Here is a 19,862-nt window from a genome sequence, read left to right as displayed (position 1 = left end):
CCACAATAATAATAACGTTAGCTACTTGTGAAACTATTGTAAATATTCACCCAACAAAACGATACCTATCCCATTTTAATATTGAGTGTAAAATGTTTTTGTTTTGATAAAATCGCTTGAAAGTATTTGAAAATAGTAAGGTCAATACAATTCTCCGAAGTTATCGATTGATTCTTTGACATTTATAGGAGAATGCATGATGGAATGATTTACACCTGAATTTTGATCTACAATTAATACTGTAAATAGTTTATAATTTAATCATTTTGTGATAGAATAACTTGTGTCATGTTTATTATATATGACCCTTTGGAATCTGAAATTAAGATGATCTAACAAATTCTTATTGTATCTTATCCGATCTTAATTGATTTCTAAACCACTATATGTCCACTAATTACCTGAGACTTGGAGGAAAGCACCTGGTCTGTCTATAGGATCGTAAGATTCTACAGAATGTTCAAATGCAGCTCTTATGTACTTTCCTTTTATTGTGATAACATCTACCATGTTTCCGAAAGGCATTGTTGTTAAAACATCGCCTTTAGATATATTTCCTAAAATTACAAAGATAATGTATATATATATATATATATATATATATTTTTTTGAGAGCCCAGGTGGTCGTGTGGTCTAGCGGGACGGCTGCAGTGCAGGCGATTTGGTGTCACGATATCACAGTAGCATGGGTTCGAATCCCGGCGAGGGAAGAACCAAAAATTTGCGAAAGCAAATTTACAGATCTAACATTGTTGGGTTGATGTTTAGACGAGTTGTATATACATTATGTACACAGCCATGTATCACCATTATTGATGGCGATCCGATGGATACATCTGTTGTAGGGTTGTCACTGACTCAGACGTACTTATAAATATAATTATTTTCTGTGACTGTATCTTACATTAATTTGTAGGATCCTTTACTATAGATAATTTAGCTGATCTGTAACAATAACATCTTCATGCCTTATATATCATGTACTGTAGTACGCCGCTAGATTAAAACTGACGTGGAAAGGTAACACATGCCCACCGAAAGCTCTTTTTTTGAGAGCCCAGGTGGTCGTGTGGTCTAGCGGGACGGCTGCAGTGCAGGCGATTTGGTGTCACCATATCACAGTAGCATGGGTTCGAATCCCGGCGAGGGAAGAACCAAACATTTGCGAAAGCAAATTTACAGATCTAACATTGTTGGGTTGATGTTTAGACGAGTTGTATATACATTATGTACACAGCCATGTATCACCATCATTGATGGAGATCCGATGGATACATCTGTTGTAGGGTTGTCACTGACTCAGACGTACTTATGAATATAATTATTTTCTGTGACTGTATCTTACATTAATTTGTAGGATCCTTTACTATAGATAATTTAGCTGATCTGTAACAATAACATCTTCATGCCTTATATATCATGTACTGTAGTACGCCGCTAGATTAAAACTGACGTGGAAAGGTAACACATGCCCACCGAAAGCTCTTTTTTTGAGATCCCAGGTGGTCGTGTGGTCTAGCGGGACGGCTGCAGTGCAGGCGATTTGGTGTCACGATATCACAGTAGCATGGGTTCGAATCCCGGCGAGGGAAGAACCAAAAATTTGCGAAAGCAAATTTACAGATCTAACATTGTTGAGTTGATGTTTAGACGAGTTGTATATACATTATGTACACAGCCATGAATCACCATCATTGATGGCGATCCGATGGATACATCTGTTGTAGGGTTGTCACTGACTCAGACGTACTTATGAATATAATTATTTTCTGTGACTGTATCTTACATTAATTTGTAGGATCCTTTACTATAGATAATTTAGCTGATCTGTAACAATAACATCTTCATGCCTTATATATCATGTACTGTAGTACGCCGCTAGATTAAAACTGACGTGGAAAGGTAACACATGCCCACCGAAAGCTCTTTTTTTGAGAGCCCAGGTGGTCGTGTGGTCTTGGGGGACGGCTGCAGTGCAGGCGATTTGGTGTCACGATATCACAGTAGCATGGGTTCGAATCCCGGCGAGGGAAGAACCAAAAATTTGCGAAAGCAAATTTACAGATCTAACATTGTTGGGTTGATGTTTAGACGAGTTGTATATACATTATGTACACAGCCATGTATCACCATCATTGATGGCGATCCGATGGATACATCTGTTGTAGGGTTGTCACTGACTCAGACGTACTTATGAATATAATTATTTTCTGTGACTGTATCTTACATTAATTTGTAGGATCCTTTACTATAGATAATTTAGCTGATCTGTAACAATAACATCTTCATGCCTTATATATCATGTACTGTAGTACGCCGCTAGATTAAAACTGACGTGGAAAGGTAACACATGCCCACCGAAAGCTCTTTTTTTGAGAGCCCAGGTGGTCGTGTGGTCTAGCGGGACGGCTGCAGTGCAGGCGATTTGGTGTCACGATATCACAGTAGCATGGGTTCGAATCCCGGCGAGGGAAGAACCAAAAATTTGCGAAAGCAAATTTACAGATCTAACATTGTTGGGTTGATGTTTAGACGAGTTGTATATATATATATATATATGTACTACAGATATCAATAAATTCATACGAGAACCCACTTTGAATTGAAAAAAAAAGTTTTGCAGTTCAATGTTTTTTTTATTGTTTTCCTCATATAGTTAATCGTGTTTCATTCTGTTTTAGTTTGTAACCCGGATTTGTTTTCACTTCGGTTTATGACTATTAAAACAGCGGTATACTCCTGTTACCGTTATGTACATTTGAGTTCATATTTACAGAGAACAAATGGTTAATTGTTTACTTTATACATAATATATCAAAAGCGATACATTAAAATAACATGTTTTGTTGCTAAGCGACTATAGAACAAGAACGGTTGATCTCAAACTTTAAAGTTGTGTCATCCATTGATTCAAACTGTTTGTCTTAAACAAGGAAAATGACAGGCTTATCAAATACAGGTTAATGTGCGCACTTTTTTCTTTATTAGTAACGACTGAACTGGTGTCTAAATGGCCATTGGGTTAACGTCTACTTGTTCTGATTCCACTATGATTAGAATATATATTTTGATTTTTTTATTACGTAGGCTTATGCATAATTCGGAGTTTAGTATGACGTTCATTATCACTGAACTAGTATACACATTTGTGTCGGGGCCAGCTGAAGGACGCCTCCGGGTGCGGGAGTTTCTCGCTGCATTGAAGACCCATTGGTGGCCTTTGGCTGTTGTCTGCTCTATGGTCGGGTTGTTGTCTCTTTGACACATTCCCCATTTCTATTTTCAATTTTATTATTTCGCATTGACCTGTAACCACACTTTTTTTTATACATCTAATTGAGCGTTTATTAAATTTGAACTATATAGTTAGTAGTCGATAAGTTTAGAATATCTAGTACCTTGTCCTATAGGGCTCCTAATTCCTCCAGAATTTAAGATAGCAATAGGCTTGTCTGTCCAGGAGTCGTTTTGTGAATATCTAGATGCATGAAAAGTGACCATGCCATCCGTGATTAAATTTCCTTTGAAAACATAATAGGACAAATTCATAACAGTTAGTGCTAAGTGTAGTAGTGTATTTTTACCAGAACTAAATATCATTGTAAATTGTACTAACTAAAAGTATTTAATATAATAAAATTTTATATAAATTTTAAAGAATTGCAATGATTTTCTATAATGTCCTCCAATTCTAATTTTCAAACAGCTAGTACTTTAATAGTAGAAGTAGAAATAAAACAGTTAGTAATTTCATATGTAGAAATAAAACAGCACTATTTTATATTACTAGATTAAATTTATTGCATTTGTAAACACATCGTAATGAGTCTATAATTCAATTAAATTTTCTGATAAGACGTATCAGATCATAAAAGCCTTTCAAATGTCAATTAATACTGTTATCTTTTTGAATAATTCAAGCATTCCACAAAATGTTTGCCTTTCATTAAACAAGATTCTATCATTTAAACCAATGTTGTCGTTCATGTAAAATTACCGTACGAATCCATTTGTTCAAATAAATCTTCTTCACAATGTCAAAAATTGCAATTTTAACTCAGTTTTAAGAGAGAAATTGTCTTTCTTTCCAAAATAATCTCTTTTTTACATTTCACTCCCTGTTTTTTTCATGGAACTTTTCCGTTTTCTTAATCAATAATTAAGTTAGTTACCAATGCTAATAGCACAAATGTATAGGGTGTGCTATTCTAGATTTCTCAACATGGAAAAAATAATTACAAATTTGCAGATCTTAGATTACCATAATTAATATGTGTTATAAAGCAATCAGTCAAGCACATGGTATGTTTAGATATAAAACATAACAAAATAACAAAATAACAAAATAACTATAATAACACTATACAAAGTATACAAACAAAAATTAAGTTTACTTAGTATAATTGTCCCAGATAATATTATACCATACCTAAATTACATTCATGAAGCCTGCAAACTTTATTGTCACCTTCTAAATATACTGCACTGTAACCTACAATTTTATTCTTTTCCTTTTCAACTGCTGGTTTCATGGTATCAAGAATTCGTTCTATGGCTGGGTCTATTTAAAAAAAGAAAAAGGAAAATAGGATTTCTTACTTCGTCAAATATTTTTTTGGTATTCGATTCAAAAGTCCCGTGGTGATACTGTAACCTTAATTGGTTTTTTTTTTCTGTCAACCAGGTAGCATTTTAAATATTCAAAAAATGTGACAGACTTTTCTTCGCCGATGGTCTTTCGTTTATTTTCGTTTATTTGACACCTGTTGATTATCGCCTTTTGACCTTTTTGCAGTGTGTGTCATATGCGAATGCATACAGTTTCATCGTGGCGTATTTACATTTATTTTCATTGAACAACTTGGATGTCAAGAGTACTTATAAATATTCTACTGAACTTAAAGTACTGAATATTGATGTTGATGGCAAGTTGAACATTGCACATTTTCCGCGTTTTTGTAAAATCTTGCATCAAAGTAAACTTTACTCACGAAATTCAGTTTTGTTTTTACTATTTCTTTATTGTCATTTTAAGGATTTCAATTACAAAATATGTTATCAATGTATTAGTGTTGTCAAGTGGTAAAGTTGATGAGAGCGGTAATACCCATTTGTGAGATCTGCTCACAAGCATTCTAGCTTTTGGGAAGCTAGTTGGCATGTATATAAGATACATTTTGCGCTACTGCATATCAGTGTTGCACATGCTTTTCTGGTTGTTATTTGCAAAAATAAAGAATGTTTCCCTTTGGGGAAAGCTTGTACAATATTAAACACAAGTGAATGCTTCGACTCTCTGTAGTCGAGGATAATTTCCATAGAAGTATTTCCAAAAAGATCTTTGGAAATTACAATGTATCGATTGTTTATCACTTATCTTGTCATTCATCAATTTATGAACAAATTCAGAAACTCCATAGAAAATCAAAATTATATCAACCGTTAAGGTGAAAATGAATTATTCTCTCTTTTTGAACAAATTCATTTAGTAACGCAACCTGCTTTTTCAGTGGTTGTTAATTTAATAGATTAATTCGGCTTATACTTTATCAACATTCTGAGCACATGTTCTAAAAATTACAATTTGCTTTGCATACTTCTGGAGTATAGAAATTTCAATTATAATAGAAGAAAGTTCAATGCAATTATTAAACTTTTTAACGACATTATTGTTTCTTTTCTTTTAAATCTAAATGCATAATTATTTCAATTTTTCTTTTGGTTTTATGTATATGTAATTATAGATCAATGAAATTACACCAACTGGGAGCAATTCAGAAGTCAGTCATTTTCAACATATTAGCGATAGATACATTCTAAGAAGTCTTCAAAATTGCATTAATAATATGAACATTTCTGAGTATAAATATTTACCGAAATCAATTTTACCTTCCGGAGCACCTGAGATCACCCCTAGTTTTTGGTGGGGTTCGTGTTGTTTATTCTTTAGTTTTCTATGTTGTGTCGTGTGTACTATTGTTTTTCTGTTTGTCTTTTTTATTTTTAGCCATGGCGTTGTCAGTTTGTTTTAGATTTATGAGTTTGACTGTCCCTTTGGTATCTTTCGTCCCTCTTTTATTTGAGAACTGTAATTTTCTAATTTGCTTTATTAACATGTGGCCTACATTCGTTCTTTTAACTTAAAGTCACTTAGATATCTATGTTGATTTAGCTGAGCTGATTTAATCAGTTGACATGAATTAGCAGCTTTCAGGGAAGTTGTTGAAACATGTGTCCTTGAAGCCTCGGTCACAACTTAACGGATAGATCGAACGGATAACTTTATTTTCCATACGTTCATGTCCGTTAGACGTCCGTCTATATCCGTTTCATGTCCGTTTAGAGTATGTTTTATCTGTCGACGTCGATGTTGAACGAATGTGAAACGGACTTCTACCGGACGCATAACGGATAAAACTGATGATAAACGGATCTGAAACGGATAAATGCCAATATAAAATTTATCGTCAGAAATGCCAATTGTTGGAATGTCAGATTTATTAAGTGTCATGAATTCTTATTATTCATAATCGATCTTAGAGTAAGAGCACATCTTCACTATCAAACAGCTCTTATTCAGGCCAGACACTACCCTTTGGCATTTTGCAGAACAAATTTAAATCAAACCCAGTTAAACAAAAAGTTTTTGAATATTTATGCGATTAACTTGTATTATTATTGTCGCCTTTAATTTTTCCGTATATCTTGTTCATCCGTTTTATCCGGTACGCTTCCGGTATATGAACGTTTAAATGCGGTATTCGTCCGTTGGATGTACGTTCGACATCCTTTTTGTCCGGTACGTTCCCGTTTCTAGTACGTTGCATATCCGATGTGTGTCCGTTATGCATTCGTTACGGTCCATTATATTTGGTCAGTACATCGACAGACTCCCAACGGATAACAATTTTGTCAATGGACAACTTTTATTTTCATCCGTTAAGCGTCCGTTCGTGCTATCCGGTAAGGTATGACCACAACTACACGCTATCAATTACATCATTAGAAATGCATCAACAACCTGAAAGACAAAGCTTTTATACTTCTTCATCTATGATCTATCTTTAACCGGTCGTCCATGTGTACTAAATCTTTGGAACCCCGCGGAGACTGTCATGATTTACTAATTGATCCTATATTTCAACAGCAGGTACAACTTCTTTTCGAGGACCTTTGTGTTTGTTCAGAATGCAAGGCGTAGCAACTACTGGTTTAAATTGGGACATAGAATCAAATGCCTCGTATATGGGAAAAAAGTAATAAAAGGTACCAGGATTAGAATTTAGTACGCCAGACGTGCGTTTCGTCTACATTAGACTCATCAGTGACGCTCATATCAAAATATTATAAAGCCAAATAAGTACAAAGTTCTTAATCAACAAGTAAAAAAAAATCAACGCTTTGCACGATGAAGAACCATAACAACAACTCTGATGAATTGGTAGGCGACTGCTGCAAGGCAAACATTTTAATCCTGTTCAATCACTTTTTAAAATAGCAGTCTAATTTTACCGCCCTTCATCCCAGTTGATCACTGAAGTTCACAATGATCAATAAATCAAGTACACGAGTCTCACTAGTCTTTAAGTTACGTGTTGATAAACATTTGTTGAAAAGCTTTGTTTTTATACAATATATGATATAAATAACAGGCAGTTTGTTAGACTAAGATGTTCCATCGTTTTGAATTGTGCAACCAAAAAGTACAATAACAAAAATACCGAACTCCGAAGAAAATTCAAAAGGGATAGTCCGTAATCAAATGGCAAAATTAAAAGCTAAAACACAATAAACGAAAAAATAACACCTGTCATATTTCTGACTTGGTACAGGCATTTGTTCATGTAGAAAATGGTGGATCTAACCAAACACATCCTAATTACATATCGACGAATTTATGTAAATACTTAGTCTAGTATCTTTTTTTTTATTTTCATATTATAGTTGAAATGCATACCTTGTGCAGTAGAGCTGTCCAAAAGTATGGGTTCACCATTCCAGCTGTCTACATCTCCGTCACTGTTAAAGGTGACGTTCAGGAATCCTAAGTATTTTCCTGCCCAGAATGTTTGAACCACGAGAACTTTCCGACCATTACTTTGAGTGATGATGGTGGGATATGGTCCTTCTGGTTGTTCATTTGAAGGCTGTTTACCTATAATTTTAAAACAATCTGTAATCATATTTTCTTTTTTTTTTGGTAGGAAATGTTTGCAATGGAAAAGAGGTAATGCCGAATTCCTTTCTTTGTTTCGCCCATAGATTGAAAATCGCAAATTTGCTTAGACTATTAGAAAAAAAGTTGAAAATAAAGAAAATAAAAAAAATACCAAACTCCGAGGAAAATTCGAAACGGAAAGTCCGTAATCAAATGACAAAATCAAAACCGTAAAAACATCAAACGACAGAATAACAACTGTCATATTTCTGACTAGGTACAGTCATTTGCTTTTGTAGAAAACGATAGATTAAACCTGTTTTTGAGGCTATCTAAACCTCTGACTTGAATTTAGTCATAAAATAAGACTAAAAATTCAACAAATATTAATAATTTTTAATTAGTGCTGTATATTGCTGTTGATGACAAATTTTGTAAGATATTGCCCATTTAATTCTTTGTAGAAGGTAATCGAATACGAAAATGAATAACAATATCTTTAGTTATTATACGTTTAGTACAGACACGTAGGTGTAATACTGTAAATATCAGTTTAGTTTGAAAGTTATTTTGATAATGACCAATATTTGAAACAAATTCATAGTAATTGATTCTGTCTCTGTGCATGCATAAGTCAATAAAAGTATTAATTTAAGTTTTAAGTTTAAACCCTTAACTGAGTATTGCATGTGTCTCATATTATTTCATGTTTCGTTCGTTTGGTTGATACAGTGTTTGCTCTTATCCTTTGTCAATTTGTTAAGTGATCTATAAAGTACATAATTATTCACCAGGTGTTAAACAACACTTTGTAAGTAATAGACCAAAAAAATGATAAACACAAATTCCTTTTCCAACAACCCAAGAACATATCTTTTGATTCATTTTACTATATATCGCACATGTAAATACATAAAACAATAGATCAATTACAGTAAAATTTTCATATAAAAAAGTGTAGCATGATCTCTATACAAACGCTGTAAGGTAAAGGTATTTGCGTATGTAAAACGATTTTTCGGGACTTTGAAAATGTGCAGCACGATATGGATCTTAATTCAGATCGCCAATTTTTCTTCTTCTTAGAATTAAAATCAATCCTCATTTTAAAATAAATTGATAACAAAAGTAGTCAGTAAGACGATGCTTGCTCATATCAACCAACCAGTATAGAGAAAACTGTGTGTATGACCTCCGACGAGTACATCAAGCCCGTCAACTGCCGCTGCAAGCTTTTTGTCTCTTCCATATCCATAGTGACCCACTCCAATAATTATCTCTACTCCTTTACTTTTTAGCGCTACAACCTCTTTCCGGACGGCCTCTACTACTGGTTTAAAGGATACCGTGTCACCTAAAATTAAGATGCTAAGATAAACAAGTATATATATGCTAAGACAAAAAAGCTTTAAAGACATGAATTATGCTGGCTCTAGACTTTACCTTATTTACAGTTTTGTTACCCCTGTGTTGTTTATTTTTTGTGAAAGAAAGAAAGCATTATGCAAGCTCAAAAAATTGTAAATCAGCTGGAGTAGACAACATCAGTGCAGAACTCCTAAAGTCAGATGAAGAAACAACAACATCAATACTAAACACAATATTTAGTAGAATGTGGGAGGAAGAAGTTATACCTATGGACTGGGAAGAAGGACTACTAGTTAATCTAAAAAGGGTGATATGAAGAATTGCGACAACTGGAGAGGTATATCTTTACTATCTGTATCTGCAAAAGCGTTCCTTCGAGTTATTGCCAAGCGAATAATAGATGCTTTAGATGACACCCTGTGGAAAGAACAAGCTGGTTTTAGAGCAAAAAAGGGTGTAGTGACAACATATTCACACTCAGAAAGATTATATAACAGTGCATAGAATGTTGTGGACTTCGAAAAGGCCATTGATAGCTTGGACAAAACAGCATGTGGTAAATAATGAGAACATACGGAATACCAGATAAAATGATTAACATGATCAAACTATAGATGCTGTGATCTACAAAATGGAACCCAATCCACCTGGTTCAATGTGCAATCTGAAGTAAGACAAGGATGATTCATCTCCCCCTTCTTTTCCTCATTTTCGTCGACTGATGCATGAGAAGAACACTTGAGAATAGAACAACTGGAATAAGATGGTCGATGAACTCAATCTTAGAAGACCTAGATTTTGCAGACGACATATGCCTATTATTTACGAATCGAACAAACATGCAGAACAAAACATCAAGACTACATGCGACTGCTCTATCTGTATGTTTAATGATAAAAACACACAAAAGACAAAGATAATAAGCCTAAATGACAAAAATATAAAACAGCCAAAACACTTCAAGGAAATAACATAGATGAAGTGGAAAATTTTACCTATCTTGGCACAAATATCAGCCAGGACAACGGAACAAGCAAAGATATAATGGCAAGAATCAACAAAGCCGGAACTTCTTTCTGCAGATTACGAACAATATGGAAAACAACATTCAATATCCAGGTCCACAAAAATCAAAATCAATAGCAATGTGAAATCAGTTTTGCTATATGGTACAGAGTCATGGAGGGTTATCAAATCTGACTTCAACAATCTGTCATCATTCCATAATACGTGTCTTTGTAAAATTTGCAAGATCTTCTGGCCAAAAACCATCAGTAATAAAGACCTATACAATCTAACTTTACAAAGACATCGGAGTAGAAATTAAAGAAAAACGATGGAAATGGATTGGTCATGTTCTGCGAACAGACAAAGATGACATCACAAAGATAGCTCTTTGTTGGACACGAGCAGAGGGGAAAAGAAAGAGAATGAGACCAAAAAGAAACATGGCGACGCACAATAGAGAGTGAACTGAGAATCATGAGAATGACATGGGGAGAGGCAGAAAGGAAGGCACACGACAGGCAAAAGTGGAAGGTTTAGGTAGTGGCCTCATGTGAAAGGTAGCACAAAGAGGATTAAGTAAAAGTAAGTACCCATGTGTACTTTGTACTACCATTATACAAAACTCAAACATTGACAAAACGATTGGAAATTTATTTTTTGAAGATTCACTTTTTCGCAACTCAAAAGTTGCTGATTTTGCTTAATTTGGGATTGATATTATATAAGTATTTCACTAGCAAACACTAAAGAAATTCCAGAACAGAAAAACAGGAATTTTTCAGTTGTTTAGAACTTGAATTCGATTTTCCCACTTTCAAAGAAACATTTTCCATAACATTTTTTTATTTTATTTTGACTGCCTCTGCAGGTAAAGGTCAGAAATGTTACTGGTAGAAGGTCATTAATTGATACAAAAAGAGTTTCTGTGAGAATTGTTAAACGTGCAGAGAACGTGGAACATTACATCAATTTTTTTACCCCATCTCGACAGGACGTGGAAACATATTCATATCCTTGACAATGACAAAAATAATACCACGTAACCATGGTGTTGTTGCCGGAAGAAAGAAGATCATGAACAACAAATGGAATTTTTTAACGACCGTGACTGGCTATACAGCCCTTGCACGGTCGGCTAAGATCACGAAACCGCATTTCTGTATTCTTTATAGTCAGCTGTTGGGGTTAATTCTTGTACAAAAACAATACAAATTTTCGGCGGGTTTTGCGGCAAGACGCTTACTGTTGTAAATTGTGTGTTGTCCACTGAATTTCTGTTGAACAAGTAAGTAATTTATAGACAAACAAGATCTTAATCACTGGTAGGATAAAATCGCGCGCCTCTATGGTGTCTTTTAAGAGCGATCGCATTGACTACAGAGATCTAGAGTAAAATATATGAGCAATTCTTAGCAAATCTAGCAGTAAAAAAATTGTGGATATCACACAGATAAAAACATCCATGATTTATCTCCTATCTATAGAAGTGTGGGGATAGATTTCTAAAACAACCTTGTTTATCACTTAGAACTATAAATCATGTAACAAATAAGAACTGAACAACTTTTATCTCATTATTTACACAATGTAAGAATACTTCACAGATAACATATCAAGCTCATGCCAAAAATACGTCGAGTACATTTTATATTGTTTACTTATATGTCCACTTTTGATTAAAATGCATATATCTGTATTAGTGTTATCCAAGTGCAATCGTCTATTTCCTTATATGCAACTATAATTTAAGATTTCTACGCCGCCTAAGTTCTGTCAGAAATACACTGTTCTATTTCAACATTCCCATTGACCTGATTATTAACTTATTTCACCGAGATTTCTTTTTATAATACTTTATTATATTTTTGATGAGAGTTATTATATGCTTAAATTGTTTGGATGGTTAAATCTCAATCTATCAGTTATACTTAGCAAATCCAAAAGTGAAAAAATGAGGATATCACATGGCTAAAAAAAAATCATGGTCTATCACCTATAGATATAAAGGAATAGATTTCTAAAACAACACTGTGTAACATTCTATCTCCAGAAAGAGGGGTATTTGTCTATACGCTACTTGTCTTTTAAAAACAATCTAATAGAGAGTTACTTTCATTAACGTAAATTCGACTCCTATATATCTTTTCATGTCTCAGTCAAATATTTAAGATATAATAGCTTGAATTTATTGAATTTAATCTTTTACCACTGTAACCAGAGACATATAAACACGTTTATATATATAATATATATGTCTAAGCTACATTTATATCCAAAATGGAAATACATCACTATTCGATTCACAAGAACGACTAGGCAATTTATCACTGAACATTTTTTTTTTTAGATAAACACCTATTGTATTCCATATGATAACACGTAGTACTTCTTTAAAAAGAGATACCGACGCCGGCAAATGGAAGCATAGTTTTAGAACATCAAATGCAATCTATTCAGTCTTTTAGTCCTTGTTTTGACACCAGGGTCTGACAGTTCTGAAAGTGGATCACACTCACTTGTCTTAAGCAAATATGAATAAATAGGGTTAATTAAATTTTATAGGTATATAGATTATTTTCTCAGAGACAAGTGCCTGTGAAACAAAATATAAACAATGTAACACGCAACAACTTTTATTAAAAAAACTGGTTTCATAATTTGAAAAACAAGTCAATGATAGCTACATAAATTTGATGATTATTATGCACGCAAACTCTATTGGCGCGTATAAACAGACGGAGAACAAAGCGAGAGTTCTTTTCACAAAGTTAACATGTAGTTGAATATGCCATATTTATTTTTTTACCAATAAATGTATAACGATTCTTAATTGTGACTATCAGTTTTTTGGGGGTTTTCTTACGTTCCTTGCAATCACAATGAAGTTGTAATAGAGTCATTTTCATAACAGCGTAGACATGACCATTTCGCGCGCCCAGGTTACCAATTGACTGGGTCAGATTAAGTGAACATTCTTTTGTAACGATATTATCAAAATGTAATATTTTCTTCTTATTTCTCCTTTTATTTCATTAGCAACTCTCAATGAAATATTTGAAAATTCCTATAGGGATGCATATTGTTACCATAGCAGTACATTCTTACAGATTCTAGCGCTCGTTAATGGAAAATAAACAGACGCCATGGTTAAAAATTTGTAAGGGTTCCGCGGAACCAAGTGTCTCGCCTACTCTTTCTGTTAATCGCAGGATCAACAAAAATGAGGAAATAAATCAATAAAATATTCCTGTTGATATTATCTTTAAATTGTAAGAAGCTTCTGTCCAAATTTGGTAAAAATCCAGGATAGTTTATGAATCTAATACTGTTTAAAAACTTTTAACTGCAGACTAAATGTAATGTCAACTGGAAGAAAACCAAATTTCCTTCTAGATACTAGCTTTTGATCATAAACAAGCTTCTGTCCAAGTTTGGTACAAATCCAAAATAGTATAAGAAAGTTAAATTTTAAAAAGCTTAACTACAGAGTGAATGTGTTGTTTCCTGGCAGAAAATCTAAGTCCATTTACAAGTAAAATACAAAAAAATGGAATTTTATTTTTACAAAATTTCCTTCTAGATACTAGCTTTTGCTCATTAAAAAGCTTCTGTCCAAGTTTGGTACAAATCCAAAATAGTATAAGAAAGTTATTTAAATTTTAAAAAGTTTAACCACTAGGCGAGTGTAATATTTGAAAAAGACGTCTAGTTAAGGACTTTAATGCACCCACCTAACACACGGCTAATTTCTTTTTTAAATGAAAGAATAATGATTTAACTTTGATTTTTGCCCGGTCGTCACAAAATCGTACGGTGCAGTTTTTGTAAAATTGACGTTTATTTCAGAAATTAGTTGAAAATTATAAAATTACGACATGTTTTTCAAGCAAAGGAAATTAGTTGTAAGTTTTCTTTTAGACAGAATAATTAAGTGAATTAGATTCTTAAAATAATGAAAAACAATATATACAACTGTAAGTCCGCATGCTTTTGCATTCCTTCTAAATATTTGACATTTTGTACGAAAATTTTCATAATCCTGACCTTTTCGGATCTACAATTAAATTTTTATCAAATGCTTTTGCATTCTATCCGTTTTAGAACACACCAAATTACTCATCAGTTATCGTTTTTTCATTCAAGATCAAGACTTTATCTCAACATTTCTTTAAAATCACGAATTTCTGTAATTTTATGATGTTGGGTAAAATCACTATAGTTTCCGGAATCCCTTATCTATTTCGTTATCGTTTTTTTACTGAATATATTAGTCGATTTCCGTGTACTTAATAGTGCTATTAGAGTACGATAAATCATATTTAAACGGTTCTATTTCTATCTTTAACTTCAGTGTAGCTTAAATATATATAAAATCGTCCGAAATTAAGATCAAATCAAAGTAAAACATAGTTTTTGAGGTCTGTAGAATTCACCCCTTTCTAAATAAGGAATCGTATCGGAAAATTGTAGAAAATCTTCCGAGTCGTGTCAAATTTTCACAGTCCAGTTCACAAGGAAACCATTCCTATGCTAAAAATCAAAAACTATCCATTGATTGACAAAGATATTCATAGTCTGTCATGCATTTACTACATAGAAACTATGTAGTTAAACACTAAAGTGAAGATACAGTTGTATTGCCGCAGTGGAAAAAACGAAAAGATGAAGTTTACAGAAGACTGGTCGATGAATATGAAAAAAAGGAAAACATCCCATTTGAAAATACAAAATATCATAAGAGTTGTTATAAATATTTTTTGTCTGTACAAAGATTTTGTACTACATGTACCAATTCTACCGACCAGTCTCTTCTTATATATCAACGAGGGCAGTAGATCTACAACTCATTCTGATTTGTCTGTTTGTATATTTTGCAAATGTATAAAGCCTATAAGCAAGTTACACAACTTCATAAGATATTCCCTGAGGAGCAAACTCAAGCTGTATTGAGTGTTACAACATATATATCTCCTACCATGATCTGATTTACAAAATAACTCATAACAATTTTACTATTAAATCTTTATACCATCGAGCTTGCATCGCTAAATATTTGATACAAAATTTGAAAGTAAAGTGCTATTCAATTCTGAACATAAAACAGCTTTTACTAACATTTCGACGATTAAAGATGACGTGCCTGTACACAAGAAAGTATTCTGGTTAACAACTTTAATTACTTGATCAGTTAACAGGGCGCAATTTCTGCCCGAGTATCGCCGCCAAGAAAACTACACAACATATTATCGGCTTCAACAAAAACTAAAAATATATGGTCAATTTATAGTTGCATGTATACAGCATCAACAAGGCCAAGGCACATCCAATATTGTATACAGTAGCTCTATAATTTTGTCTTATGCCGTAATGACAGAAAATAACTCGTTTAAAATGACTGTGATATACAGTCTGCCAAATTTAAAGATCTGAGCAGTGACTGCGAAACTGGTTACAAGCACTTTATACAGCTACTAGTATTTTACGGAAGCAGATATAGGGTAAAGTTGTAATCCAAAGATGAATATCCATTATCTAAAAACATTTCACTGGATTATTCAATTGAAATTATGCCACCTGCTTTAAAAACATTTCTGTATTGCCTTTTGGATGAAGGCGCATCTGCGGCAGTTAATAAAGCGTACGATATTCCTATTGACAAAGTTCTTAGATGTATGGCTTTAGTAGAATGTATATTATCTATAAATATCTTTTTTTACTCTTTTTCATTTAGGTTTATTATTACAAATGCACCGTATTTATGTACACACCTTTGAGATACTATTAACAAGTTTGACTGCTCAGGAGATTAGAAAATTTAAAATGGGGCATACATTCTACATGGCAGTATTTTTCTTCTGGGGGTCAACATTTTATCCAAGATTGATTGATTGATTGTTAGTTGCTTAACGTCCAGTGGCAAATATTTCATGCATATTCAGGACGAGAACAAGTTCACAACAAATACAATAGGCAGGTCTTTTCACAACAGAGGCCAAAAGGGACGATAGCCGGAGCAATTTCGACTGCCACCGGAAAATGAGGGCACATTGGATAGGGACAGAAATTTTGTTTTACAACAGGACACCTACCAGCCCTCAAAGAGTTGTTGTAAGGGTTCTTAACGTGCAAAGAGTGTGGCACTTTCTTTACACGAGACATCGGATTTAACGTCCCCATTCTGACCGGACGTGACTGCGAACTTAATACATCACGCACAGCTTAACGGACACCCCACTTCGGCAAGCGTTTTACTGCCGGTCGGGAGAAGACCAAGTGACCATATTTCTATTCCCCAGTCACCCTTGGGGGTTTTATCCAAGACAATGTCGACCTAACTACAGAAACAATAAAAGTTCTCCGTATGACTTTGGTTGGCTAAAAGGCAACATCGGTCCGGTATGATGTCATCCAACTTTCCACAAGATTTGAGCTGTTCACGCATTGGTATAGGTATAGGGGGAGGGTTGAGATTTCCAAAAAACATGTTAACCCCGCCGCAATTTTGAGCCTGTCCCAAATCAGGAGCCTCTGGCCTTTCTTTGTTTTGTATGATTTTTTATTGAAATTTTTTGAGTATATTTCGAAGCGTAGCATGACGTCCATTATCATTTCAAACTAGTACATTTTTGGGGCCAGCTGAAGAACGCCTCCGGGTTTGGGAGTTTCTTGCTGCATTGATGACCCATTGGTGGTCTTCGGCCGTTGTCTGCTTTTTGAACGGGTTGGTGTCTCTTTGACAAATCCCTCATGTCCATTCCCAATTTTTAATTCAATCGTATATAGTAGATCTTGTGTCCGCTTTGAGCAAAACCTCTGCTGTACTGTTATATGCCCAAGGAAGTTGTCTTTGTATGGATATATTGACCGATAAGAATGATGAGATTACAAGTTAAAATGAAGCTAAAATATTCCGATATCGCAATATTCCGACACCTAAATGGTCCAACATCCCATTGGTCCGACGTTTCGATCATTTAGGTTATAAGCTAACGGGATTTTAACATAAGAAAGCCAAATAAATATTGGGATAACCTTGTCCTCCGTTTGAAGCGGTGCCAAAGTAGCCGAACGTCATCACTAGCGTAATTTGAAAAAGTACAAACTACTTTGTCAAGTGTTGTTTAATTAATTAGATATCTCAAGATACACGGCGGCCGACTAAAGTAAAATCAAACACAGTTTGACGTACAATGAGTGATCATTTTTTCCTTGTGATGTTTTATATTAAAATTGTCACAATTTTGTTGATATAAATATACTAGTAGCACTTTACTCATTTCAGTAATGTTAGTTAGTACTCTTATCATATCTGATTTAGTGATGTAAATGAAATTGCGGTATGATCCAGACTCAACATATTGCACTACAATAATATAAAAAAAGCTGCCCTATTGTTGTCTGATCTTGAAGCGGTTGGCAGGCTTTCAAACTAACAGGAGACCATAGGCTTCCTCAATTTTATTGTTCAGCTCATCAAGGGACTTTTCTTATCAATTAAAAACACGTCATATGTTATATTTCCCCCTTGCTTCAAATATATTGTTTCGGATTATTTATATCAAATTTGCAGATATATGTTTGTAAATACGTGCAATCAAATGATATGGAGGTATTATAATATTTAGATAATGCAAGGGCGACTACAGATACATTTGTGTGACTTAATGGTTGATTTTCAAAGACTCCGAGAGAAAACGTTACGTAACATGCGTTATCGTTAACATCAACCAAAATTAATTAATAATATGATAGAAATATATTTTCCCAACAGTAATACAGCATTCCTGTAAAATTGTTTCGTTTTTGCATTTGTTTTAACTTGATTTTTCTACTGGAAGAATCTGTGAATTGAAATTGCACCCATGACCTTTGACCTCGATTTAAAAAAAAGTGCACCATAATTTCTTTTGACGACCGGGATATTTAGAAAGTACACATTCTTAGCTTTCCAGTGATATATAATTTAGCCGTGTGTTAGGTAGGTGCATTAAAAATGTAAATTTGGCTCTCATATCACTCGCCTACACAGGGTGAATGTGTTGTTTCCTGGCATAAATCTAAGTCCATTTAAAAGTAAAATACGGAAAAAATTGAATTTTATTTTTACAAAATTTACTTTTGGATACTAGCTTATGATCATAAACAAGCTTCTGTACAAGTTTGGTACTAACCCAGGATAGTTTAAGTAAGTTATTAAGATTTCAAAAAAATTGAAAAAGGACCAATAGACAAATTCAAACAATAGTACACACTGACAGTACACAAAACACAGCATACAAAACTTAAGACTGGGCAACACGAACCCCACCAAAAACTGGTGGTGATCTCATGTGCTCCTCCTTTAGGGTAAACAGATCCTGCTCCACATGTGGCATCCGTCGTTTAAATCCTGTAACGTTAGTACAAACCCAGTACCAAGTCTAATTCGGTAGGTCACATTCGTGAAAATGACGATTGTTGTATACAAACTCGTCAGCCAGACACTTCGCTTTTAAAACCCAACATATTTGCTTAAATAAATATCCATATTTTTCCTTTTTCATCTGATATTTTTATTCAGAGAAACATATAAATTAAAATGGAAGAATCCTCAAATATAATGACGTCGACCGAAAATTCTTTAATCTTGAACCCTTTTCTTTTTTACCTTATAATATTCCTTTTTTAATGACTTGAACGTATATACTTAACACTTGTTAATACTAGTTTTTATATTTACATGACGCATTCATGAATAAAACATGTTTACACTAACTCTACAAAGAGACAAGATTTAATACACACATTTTAAATATACAATCTTATGAAAACTTCTAAAAAATTGTTCCCCTGAATGCAACATAACCATTGGCCAGGAGTAAGTAATCTTGGACATTGTTGAATAATTAGGTACGGTACAAAGTCACCGCAAAATACAAATGCCATGATTATCAAATTAATGTGCTTGAAAAACACCCTTGAACCATGCACAATAAACTCATCATAGAAACCAGGATTAAATTTTTATATTTACGCCAGATGCGCGTTTCGTCTACATAAGACTCATCAGTGACGCTAGAATCAATAAATTTTTAAAAGGCCAAATAGAGTACGAAGTTGAAGAGCACTGAGGACCAACAATTCCTAAAAGTTTTGCCAAATACAGCTAAGGTAATCTATTCCTGAGGTAGAAAAGCCTTAGTTTTTCAAAAATTCAAAGTTTTGTGAACAGTTAATTTATAATTATGAACATATCAATGATAACTCTTTTCAAGTGCTGACTACAATATGATATGTTTCAAAAACATATTTCATTCAAACATCACCGCATATTCCAATTCTCTAAAAT

At 33.7% G+C, this 19,862-nt stretch overlaps 1 protein-coding gene across 1 annotated transcript in view; it reads right to left on the bottom strand.

Moving 5' to 3' along the window:
• Positions 1–19,862, bottom strand: part of LOC139490708 (snake venom 5'-nucleotidase-like) — a 32,198-nt gene that overhangs the window by 6,930 nt on the left and 5,406 nt on the right. The window contains exons 3-7 of the mRNA XM_071277637.1: positions 9,324–9,512; positions 7,958–8,155; positions 4,430–4,561; positions 3,399–3,521; positions 402–557 (exon numbers count right to left, since the gene is read on the bottom strand). Coding sequence (XP_071133738.1) covers positions 402–557; positions 3,399–3,521; positions 4,430–4,561; positions 7,958–8,155; positions 9,324–9,512 — 798 coding nt within the window. The remainder of the gene's footprint in view (positions 1–401; positions 558–3,398; positions 3,522–4,429; positions 4,562–7,957; positions 8,156–9,323; positions 9,513–19,862) is intronic.

This window comes from Mytilus edulis, chromosome 10, assembly GCF_963676685.1.
Source record: "Mytilus edulis chromosome 10, xbMytEdul2.2, whole genome shotgun sequence".
Lineage (NCBI taxonomy): Eukaryota > Metazoa > Mollusca > Bivalvia > Mytilida > Mytilidae > Mytilus > Mytilus edulis.
This window is presented reverse-complemented; position numbering and strand designations above follow the sequence as displayed.